This window comes from Corvus kubaryi, unplaced genomic scaffold, assembly GCF_017639235.1.
Source record: "Corvus kubaryi isolate FWS band 111438036 unplaced genomic scaffold, C.kubaryi_AGA036_p1.0 124, whole genome shotgun sequence".
Lineage (NCBI taxonomy): Eukaryota > Metazoa > Chordata > Aves > Passeriformes > Corvidae > Corvus > Corvus kubaryi.
The window spans coordinates 2,746,490-2,756,784 of NW_024580659.1; the positions used below are offsets into that span (position 1 = coordinate 2,746,490).

Sequence of the window (10,295 nt, forward strand, 5' to 3'; positions counted from 1 at the left end):
CCTGCGCAGCCCCACCGCGCCTGCGCCGCGCCCCCGGGACTATAAAGGCGGCAGTGCGAGAGCACATCCCGGTGTCGCGTCCCCGTCGCCGGTGTCACTTTGCCGTCACCTCCGGTGTCCCGTCCGGCAGCAAGGATGGAGGCGGTGGTGCGGCGCTGCCCGTTCCTGGCCCGTGTGTCCCAGGCGTTCCTGCAGAAGGCCGGGCCGTCGCTGCTGCTGTACGCCCAGCACTGCCCTCGCATGATGGAGGCGGCCCCGGCGGCCGCCCTCGCCACGTCCGCCGCCCGCGGGCAGCAGGCGGAGGAGGAGACCCCCGCGGGCCGCCGCGGTGAGTACGGCCGGGGGAGCGAGCCGAGGGTCACACGCGGCCCCCCGAAGGGGAAAAAAATAGCACAGACATGGGATGTCACGGGAGGAAACTTCTGGAATAGGCAGCGCTGGGGCAGGGGTTGCTTAATCCTTGAAATGTCCGCGGTAATGAAATTTGTGACCGTGGCACGAATCAGGGACCGGCCTGTTGGGGCGTCCAGCGGCGAGCCCCGGGTGGGGATCCGGGATCCTGGAGCTCGGAGTGGTGTTTCTCGTGGTGCAGTGGCCCCTTCACGCCACTCGGGAACATTCCTTGGGAATTGTTCCCCAGGCACTCAGGGGAAGGAGCTGAGGCTTGCAGCAGAGGAAGCTGCATGGCTGAAAAATCTCTGAACTCCTCGAAAAAAAAAAAAAAATCACAAGATCACAGTTAGGTTAGGAAAGATCTCTGAGGTCGAGTCTAACCTATGACTGAACGCCACCATGTCAAATAAACCATGGCAGTTAGCGCCACATCCAGTGCTTTCTTAAATATTCCCTTGGGAGTGAAAGAGAGATATTTTTACCCCTCAGAGGGTACAGTGCTAGATCTAGCATTTTAAATCAGATGTCCCTTGGGTGTTACTGAGATTTTGTGCTTGTATAATTAAAATGTGACTGCTCAGTTAAATAGTTCTGAATGGATCCTGCTAAATTAATTGCAAAAGTAGTGGATTGAAGAGTTTAAGTCAGTGTATTAAAATGATGAAGCTGAAATGTTTTCCCTTCACTGCCCCCATTTCAGAGGCCAAAAATGTCAAAGAGGTGGCCCAGCAGCATGCAGATGGAACCCAGCCTCCTGCTGGCCACCCACCTGCCAGCACTAGCCAGAGTACAGCTACCAAATGCCCATTCCTGGCAGCTCAGATGAATCACAAGAACAGCAACGTTTTCTGCAAAGCCAGCCTGGAACTGCAGGAGGATGTGCAGGAAATGCAGGCGGACAGGAAAGGTATGTTCTGTGTGCACTGAGGCAGTGATTCCTCCTGAGAGCTTCTGGTGCCTGACTTGGCTCTGGAGTGTGCCAGGCCTGACATGCTCAGGGCCTGCACCACTGAAATGATGCAGCTGGGATTATGGGAGACTGCAGGGAAAAGCTGCTGGAGAATGTAGGTGTTAATGACATACCTGTGACATTGTGCAGGGTTTCCCTGGGTGATCTTGAAGTGGGAATACCGTGAGCTGTATTTTGATGTGCTGGCTGGCTCTAGATGTGTGAGTCAAGCTGTTACACTTGCACCCAAGCAGATGCTTGGATCTGAAGAGAGCTTTGCCAGCATGCTGGTTTAGACAAAGGTTTTATACCCAAAGATGGAGAAAAGTGTCGAGACACCAGGCAAGTACCAGCACAAATCCAAGCTTGAAAGCAGGCAAATGGTTTTGGGGTGGGTTTTTTGTGTTTATGGAACTAAAGGGTGTTGGCTGGCTCGCAGTGGTAGTGCGGAAGGGCTGTCCTTCAAAGGAAGGAACTTTTCAGCAGTATCAGTAAAGCCCTGCTGCCTGTCTCAGGAGGCTTATTTTACTTTTCTGTTTGCCTTCTGTGGCATAGTTTTTAAAAAAATAAACCTGTGCTAACAGAACAAAAAGGAAGCAGCTGACTAGAACTCTGCCTTCAGTTAGGCGTGTACCAGTCCTTTCAGATAAATGCTGTAGCTGTATAGTGTGGTTCTCTGAGTCATTATGAACCAAATATGTTGTAAGGAAATTGCCTGTTGTATTGTGATTGATTAGCAAGACTAATCCTTCTGTCTTGTCCAATGCAAATTTGTAAGCAAATAAAACAGTTGATCCTAGCAGGATCAACATGGGGTTTTGGGCATGTCCTTCCTAAAGATTGAAGTGTTGGTTTAACTTAAAATGTTTGCTCTCCTGAATTCAACTTACTTCACTTTGTTTTAAACCAAACAAACTCACTGGAATTTATTACAATGTCTGTAGGTACAGAATTTGCCAAAATACCAACTACTTCCACAGTGAGAAAGATTGAGACTGAGGGACAAGAGCAGAGTGACCTGCTCAAGAAGTTTAAGGATATTATGCTGAAGCAAAGACCGGAAAGTGTCTCTCATCTGCTTCAGGATAACTTGCCAAAATGTAAGAATGTCTGGCAAAACCCCCCCAGGCCTGGTCTGTTGTGATTATTTCCTGTGCGCTGAAGTCTGTCTCCTTTCAGCTGTATCCACCTTCCAGTATGATCAGTTCTTTGAGAAAAAGATAGATGAGAAGAAGAAGGATCACACCTACCGAGTGTTCAAGACCGTGAACCGGAAGGCGCAGATCTTCCCCATGGCAGACGACTACACTGATTCCCTGATCACCAAGAAGGAGGTGTCTGTCTGGTGCAGCAATGACTACCTGGGCATGAGCCGGCACCCTCGTGTCTGTGGAGCAGTTATGTGAGTAGTGCCATGTTCTTAAGAGGTGTTTTCAAGCTGTATTTTGTGGGAAGGCTTCTGAAGAATCGATTTCTGTGCTGTGGTACATAAGTTGCTTCTGATGTGATTCTTGGTGTGCAGTTAAGATTACACTCATCTCTTGAGCTGGGGTGGGTCGCTTAGTGTTGAGATCCAGGGCTGCACCGTATGCATTGGTCACTGATTGTGCTCCTTGGAGCTTCCTTAGAAGCCCCCAGATGTTACCAGATAAACTGGATATTATATTGCAGCTGTACTTGGTCACTGATTTCTGACCTCACTGGACTCCTGAGTGTGCAGGTGGCTCAAAGATCCAACAGCTGCTTTTTGCTGACTGTTCTTTTTTAGAACAGTCCTGATTATTATTATATTCTATTACTAGAATGTTTTCAGCAACGATCCTTTATTCTTCTATGCTAATGCCTCTCTTGGGCCCTCTTTAGGGAAACACTGAAACAACATGGTGCTGGAGCAGGAGGCACAAGAAACATATCAGGAACAAGTAAATTTCATGTCGACTTGGAAAAAGAACTAGCTGATCTTCATGGAAAAGATGCAGCACTGTTGTTCTCATCTTGCTTTGTAGCCAATGACTCCACTCTCTTCACTCTAGCTAAAATGCTGCCAGGTGAGATGTCAAACTGCCCCTCTGTTGCCACAAAAACACAGCCTTGCCCCAAGCTGTTGGGAGTATGTTTTGCAAATAGCTGTCCAAAGTGAGGATTCATCCTAATCCATCAGCAGAGTATGGTTAGATACTTTTAATATAATATTCAAGTTATGTTCAACACAAATCACAGTATCAGCCTACTGAGATTGAGATCTATGAGCCAGGAACTGCTGGAGGAATTAGACAAGCAGAGTCTTCTGTTCTTGCATTTAAACTCTACCTGGAAATGAGACAGTGGATCTTCACTGTCCTCCCCCTGGAGGGGGTGAACTTCTCTCTCGCTTCAGAAGTTAGGGGAGTTAGATAACTATTTTCTCAACCTCTCATTTGTGTTAGTTTGAACGCCTAAAATAAACCTTAAATACTATTCTTGCTTCATGATCTGTAACTTGCTCTTCTGATCAAGAGCAAGCATTACTTTCAAGAACAAGCTACCCTTGTTTCCCGAACTCTTCCTATACATAATGCAATGCTAGGAATCAGTTAATGCTTTCTATACTTAAAATGTAACTGGGCTGTTTCCTCAGGTTGTGAGATCTACTCTGATTCTGGAAACCATGCCTCCATGATCCAGGGGATCCGTAACAGTAGGGTGCCAAAACACATATTTCGCCATAATGATGTCAACCATCTTCGAGAGCTATTGAAAAAGTCCGATCCATCCACCCCTAAAATTGTTGCATTTGAAACTGTTCACTCAATGGATGGTAAGTGAACATCAAAGCCTCCTCTCTGCTTCTAGTGCAGTTAGTCCTCAAATCATCTGTTTTAGGTCTCAATGTGTACAGTGCTATAAGGGTTGTTATGGGGTACTTCTGGGGTTTATCCAGTCATGCAGAAAATCCTAAACTGCCAGTCACTGCTTTGGTTCCCAGGTGCCGTTTGTCCTCTGGAAGAGCTGTGTGACGTGGCCCATGAGCACGGGGCCATCACCTTTGTGGATGAAGTGCATGCTGTGGGGCTGTATGGAGCCCGAGGAGGTGGGATAGGAGACCGGGATGGGATCATGCACAAGATGGACATCATCTCTGGAACGCTTGGTATGCACAGCCTGGCACTTCTGCAGGAGCTGAGGCAGCAAAGCTGCTGAGCAGCCAAATTAAATGGGTTAGCTCAAAAGCAGTCTAGTCAAATGAACTTGTTAAGGGCTGCTGGGGCCTAGGATTTTTCAAAAAGCCCAAGGGATTTAAGTGTGCCCCACAGTTTGAAAAGCTTCTGTTAAGCTACTTACACTGCCTTACAAATAGTTAAGGTAGCTTTGTTTGGGGTTTTTCTTTAAGCAAGCTAGCAAAAAGTCCTGCAGTAGCATGTTATACAACTCAAGAAGAAATTCAGGTGAGAATGCTAGTAGAGCAGTTCTCTATATTTAGTAGTACTTAGTTCCTTTATGTGAAATGGAGTGCTCCTAATCTAGAAACCTGAGATGGGGAGTTATGTAAAGAGATTTGGCAAGTACTGAAGCAACTGCTATTATCTGAGTAGAATGCAGGCTCAGGAGTAAGTTTACTGCTGCAAACTGGAAGGTTGTTTAAACAGCTTTCAAAACATAAATAAAACTGACTAGGAAAGTTCGTGCCTTTGGAACTTAAAGTCTTGGGTTACAGCCTAATAGGAGCAGAAGCATTCACCAGACACCCTAGTTCTGTCTGTGGCTATGTTCTGCTCTGAACATTTGGAAAGGAGGGCTGGTATCAACTGCACAATTACACTAACAGCCTTCTGTGCTCCTTAGGAGCATGGGCTATTTCTAGCATCTCTGAAACAGATTATTTTAAATCTGCTGAGAGACTTAGTGTTGATCACTTGGGGTCACTATTGAAGTCCCTGCTTTATGATTGGGCTTGTAAGGTCTTCCCCAAAATCAAAACTTGAGTATTTGAGAGAGGCATAAACTGTGCTTGCTGTGCAGTAACTAGATCCATGTTACCAAGATTGGCTTAAAAACAAAGCTGTCCCATGTGCTGAGTAAATACAAGATTATGGGGGGGGGCCGGGGGGGGGGGTGTTACATGCCATGACCACATTAAGTGTGCAGCCAAAATAACCCATTCCTCCCAGTGAAAAGCCCCAATACTTCACACCATTCCAATAGGTGGAAAGAACCAGCCCAGTTACCTTTTTCTTCTTTTTTTTTTTTTTTTTTTTTTTTTTCCTTCAGGCAAAGCATTTGGCTGTGTGGGAGGCTACATCTCCAGCACCAGTTCTCTGATTGACACGGTTCGCTCGTACGCCGCCGGGTTCATTTTCACCACGTCCCTGCCCCCCATGCTGCTGGCGGGGGCCCTGGAGTCCGTGCGGACGCTGAAGAGCGCCGAGGGGCAGCTGCTGAGGCGCCAGCACCAGCGCAACGTCAAGCTCATGAGGCAGATGCTGATGGATGCGGGGCTGCCCGTGGTGCACTGCCCCAGCCACATCATTCCCATAAGGGTGAGCACTTAGGGTGCTGTTAGCACAGGGCTGTGGTGCTCATTTTACTGTCCATGAGCACATTGCACCGTCAGGTATTAGTTGCTGCCTTCACAAAGTTCAGACTCATCCTGTTGTTCAGCAGCGATGTGCCTGGAGTCTGGCTGAAGCCTGGTGTAAATATAAAATAGAGGGAGAAAGTGTGTGAAACCCACAGTCTTAACAGTGTACAGAGAATAAGGAAACTGCTGACAAGCTAGTAAAAAGATTTGGGGTATAAACAGCTACCTGCCTAGGCTGCAGCAGTGATCTTGTGCCCAGAATACTCTGCAATGCATACTTTTAACCTTTCTTTCTGACATACATGTTACTTACCAGCCCCATTGGATTCCTATGGCTTGCTAAGTTGGGCTGACAGTTTTACCAACTCTCATCTTTTGGTTGATCTTGTAACTTAAGATTTTGAACTTCAGGTTGCAGATGCTGCTAAGAATACAGAGATCTGTGACAAGCTGATGAGCCAGCACAGCATCTATGTCCAAGCCATCAACTACCCGACGGTTCCCCGTGGAGAGGAGCTGCTCCGAATCGCCCCTACACCTCACCACACCCCTCAGATGATGAGTTATTTTATTGGTGAGTGGACCCCTGCATCAGTGCAGTGAAGATACTGCCTGTCTGTGCAGTCTTTGTACTGAAGATGAGACTGGGAAGCACTTAAGTTTTAGATGTCATGAGCTGGACCGTGTCTTTCCACTGCTGCAGCACATCCTGCACGCTTCCCTGCTTGGAATGTGACAGGTGAAGGGCAGTGCACTGTGATGTGGAACAGAGGGTGCAAGGCCAGTGCAGACCTACACCCAGCCAGGGCTCTGCTCATGCATTGTCCAAACCAATCTTCACATGTTATGTGGATCCCAAAGAACTCTGCTGTCCTCAGCTGAGCTGTTAGCTTACCTTAAACATGGATCTGTCCAGAGAAGGTAGATCCTTCTTGATCCTGTCAGGAGAGGTGGTAGGAGGATAGCTACGACTTAGTTGCAGCCATTGTTTCAAGAGGTAGATTGTGTCAGAGTGAAATCCTATTATCCCTGCTCACTTGTTAGGAGAATAAATATGCTGACACTTCTGCTTCTCTAAAGCAATCCAGTCTTAAGCTTTGATCTTGATAAACTTTTCTTAACAGAAAAACTCCTGGCTACATGGAATGATGTTGGTCTGGAGCTGAAACCACACTCCTCAGCCGAATGCAACTTCTGTAGACGACCGCTGCATTTTGAAGTGATGAGTGAACGAGAACGAGCCTACTTCAGTGGCATGAGCAAACTAGTATCTGTCAGTGCATGAGAGTAACAGTGTTAGGTGTTGTCTAGCTCTAGTATCCAGTCGGTAGCATTTTTTAATTGCTCAAGTATTTTAATTGTAGCTGAAACACTATGCTCTGAAAATAAATTTCTAGAGCCATGATGCCCAGTTGTGTTTGTGTGCTTCTCTGTGTCCCATCCATAACTGGAACTGAAGTGTCAGGGGCTGGGAGGGCATTTGCTGGAATAAAACTGCTCTACAGCTTAATGTCCTTCAGCTGAACTACTACCTGTCCAATGACTATACCCAAAGAACGTCTGTAGTGCTTCCTGCATGGGATTTATTTATTATGAAAAGAGAAAATAGCTTCTGTGGGGCATCTCCCTGAAAGCCTTTGAAAACATGCACATGTAGTACTACATGCCCACTAAAACTTAAGCCCCTTAAAAACGTTGTATAAGCAGCTTGCCTCCATGTTGTGGGAGGCAGGCATTTAAATGGGTTCTGCTGGATGTTCCTCCTTTGTAGTTTTGTGCACAAGCATTCCCCTTCTGGCATTTGCTACTCTGAGGAGAAGGTGCTAATGGGGTTAATTAAGTGGAATTTTCTGACTACCTGACAGAAAAGCAAGGTGCTGGTGTGGCAGGGCTGGAGAAGGAAGGTGTGTTCACCACTCCAGGTGGTCAATGCAGGTTGGCTCTAGCTGCCTCTGTCTCTGCAGGTCTGTATGAGCTGCTGTTCAGTGCACTCAGACCTAGATTGGTGTAAAAACGGTCAGCAAGCAATTTAATAGTTCAGGTCTCTGAGAAGTCATTGTAGGAGAGCATCACTACTCCCTTTGCAGCCCTTCTGAAACCGTAGGCCTGTTAACACCCAATTGCCATCTTATTTCATGTTTTGGTGAAAATAGCAAAGGCCTGTTTTGAACAGGGGGAGGTTATTCTGTGGGTAAGCACAGGGACTTGGAGGTCAGTATTGGTGTGAAGTCAAGCAGAGCACTGAGCTGCTCCTTGCATGTGCAGGCAAGTCCAAGAATGGCTCCAGTGGCTTCCACAAGCCCCTGAATAGCCACTCTGTCCCAGGGACTCTTGTTTTCTGGCTGTAAGGAGCCACGCTGGCACTTCCCCCTGCTGTCACACTCACATGTGTGCTGTGAGGCTCCCTCCCACTAGGGATCCATTATATCACAAATAGCCACGTGTTGGGGAGATAGAATCCCAAATTAAAGCAAAATCATCAGCTCCATCAGCTGGAAGTCACCAGTTGCTTAAGCATTTACTGAAGCACCCTGCTATTCTCAGAAGAGTTCTTATAAAACATTTGGCTTCCCAAGCAGTCAAGCTACTTTTAAAAAGCCCTTGTCCAGCCCACTAAGGGGCTGCTGCTGCTTCTGCCACCTGCAGGTGTTCTGGAGAAGGGAGGATGTGACACATCTGTCCTTGCCATGAACAATTTGTGGCCCAAGACTCAATGAATATGCATCTGTCACAGAGCTCTTCTCATTATCTTTTAGGTTATATTACTACATTAACTGGAGACATGAAGTAAAAAGCCACAGCTCCTCCATCAGCCTCTCCCTAGGACCTTGTCCCCAGCACCACAACGTGCCAACAATGTCATGGCACACTCTGGCAACAATCAGTAAACAGCTGTAAGCAATCAGTGTGTGGGGGAGATAACACAACATGTTGACTCACATATGGCCATGTTCTGACAGTACCAGGTCACTTGCATTTCTGTTTTTTTTTTCCACTGAAAACTTTCAGAATTGGCCCAGTCCATTTTACAAACCAGTTAATAAACCCAGTTTTTCTTCCTAGTTTTTATAAAAGCAACTCAACACTTTGTACTACCAAGAAGAAATAAGACATAGAAAGGTACCAGGTATCAGAAATCTCCAAAGTTCCTCCTCCAAATCAATCACAGGAGAGAACCAAACCCCAGGATTCAAACCTGGCAACCTCTGAAATGACAGGAACACGAATAACCTCAGCACGTGGCAGTCAGTACCTCCACACCTCTTAACTTCAGCTGTGACAAATTACCTTTAGCAGTGGTGTTGGCAAGCAAGAGTGTGAAAGGAGAACCAGGGCACAGCAAGGGGCCAGCAGATGTCCATCACTTAACTGCAAAAGAAAGATTAATCCAATGGCACATTGAAAGGATAAATTCTCCTCAATGAAAAAGACAAAGAAATAAAAAATAAACACATATTGTTTCCCAGCAAATAAAAATTGAATGGGGTGTTGCATAACTAGGGATACGTTATGTAAACTTTAGTTTGGTTCCTGGAAAAAAATAATAGAGGAAGTAATCAGTAAAATATGTTTAAAGCCAGACAATGGCAGTGACAGAGTGAGGAAGCAAGTATTCAGCCATAAAGCCATGGCTAACATTTGTCTGGGGCAAAATAATTCATCTAGTTAAACGTTGCATAGCCCTAAACTCATACCCTCCTCCATTTCCCAACCTATTTACACAACGGAGAAACCCCAGGTTGCTACAGGAGCAGCAAAACCATTCCAAGTGCAAGCAGGAGCACGTGCTCCCCATTGCTGGGAGGAGGCTGCAGGGGAGTCCTCTTCCCACCACGGCCAGGGGCATTATTAACACCACCAAATTCACCACTCTGGTGTCCCATTTTGCACCCATTTATTTTGGGACACATCCCTTGCACTGCACCCTGGCCTGCTGCCAGCAACTGGGATGGGGGATGTGTGTGTGGGCTCACCCCAAACCACTGTTGTTGGGGCACACACTGGCTCAAGGCACCAAAAGCCTAATGCAAGGCAGCCCCTGGCCCAGAGCTGCTAGCACAGCACCAGCACGGCTGGACTTCTGGTTATTTAGGATGTTCTGTGCCCCAGCCACCCTCCAGCTTGATCCCAAACCCTCATCATCCCCAGGTTAGGTTAGGCACCCTCCTCTCCACCCAGACCCCCAGTCTTGCACAGTCCCAAGGGGGCTGATCCCAGATATCCTTACCCCCACAGGTAAATAGCCTTACACTCCCTGCTACTCCTACCTGCTTCCTGCCGTTCCCCAAGGGTTGTGGGCAGGGCACAGAGCTCTCGAGAGGACAAGGGCTCATCTCCCTTTCCCACAGACACCTGAGGCTTCACAGCCCAGGTGCCAGCTGACTCTTAATTCAA

General features: G+C 47.1%; 1 protein-coding gene across 1 annotated transcript; it reads left to right on the plus strand.

The window, feature by feature from the left end:
* Window positions 1-40: 40 nt before the first annotated feature.
* ALAS1 (5'-aminolevulinate synthase 1) lies at window positions 41-7,305 on the plus strand. The gene is made up of 10 exons (XM_042019708.1): window positions 41-328; window positions 1,094-1,300; window positions 2,287-2,442; window positions 2,522-2,744; window positions 3,206-3,390; window positions 3,960-4,139; window positions 4,308-4,472; window positions 5,591-5,859; window positions 6,312-6,474; window positions 7,025-7,305. Exons 1-10 carry the CDS (start codon window positions 136-138, stop codon window positions 7,183-7,185), a joined length of 1,902 nt encoding a protein of 633 aa, XP_041875642.1. The 5' UTR covers window positions 41-135; the 3' UTR covers window positions 7,186-7,305.
* The last annotated feature ends 2,990 nt before the right edge of the window (window positions 7,306-10,295 follow it).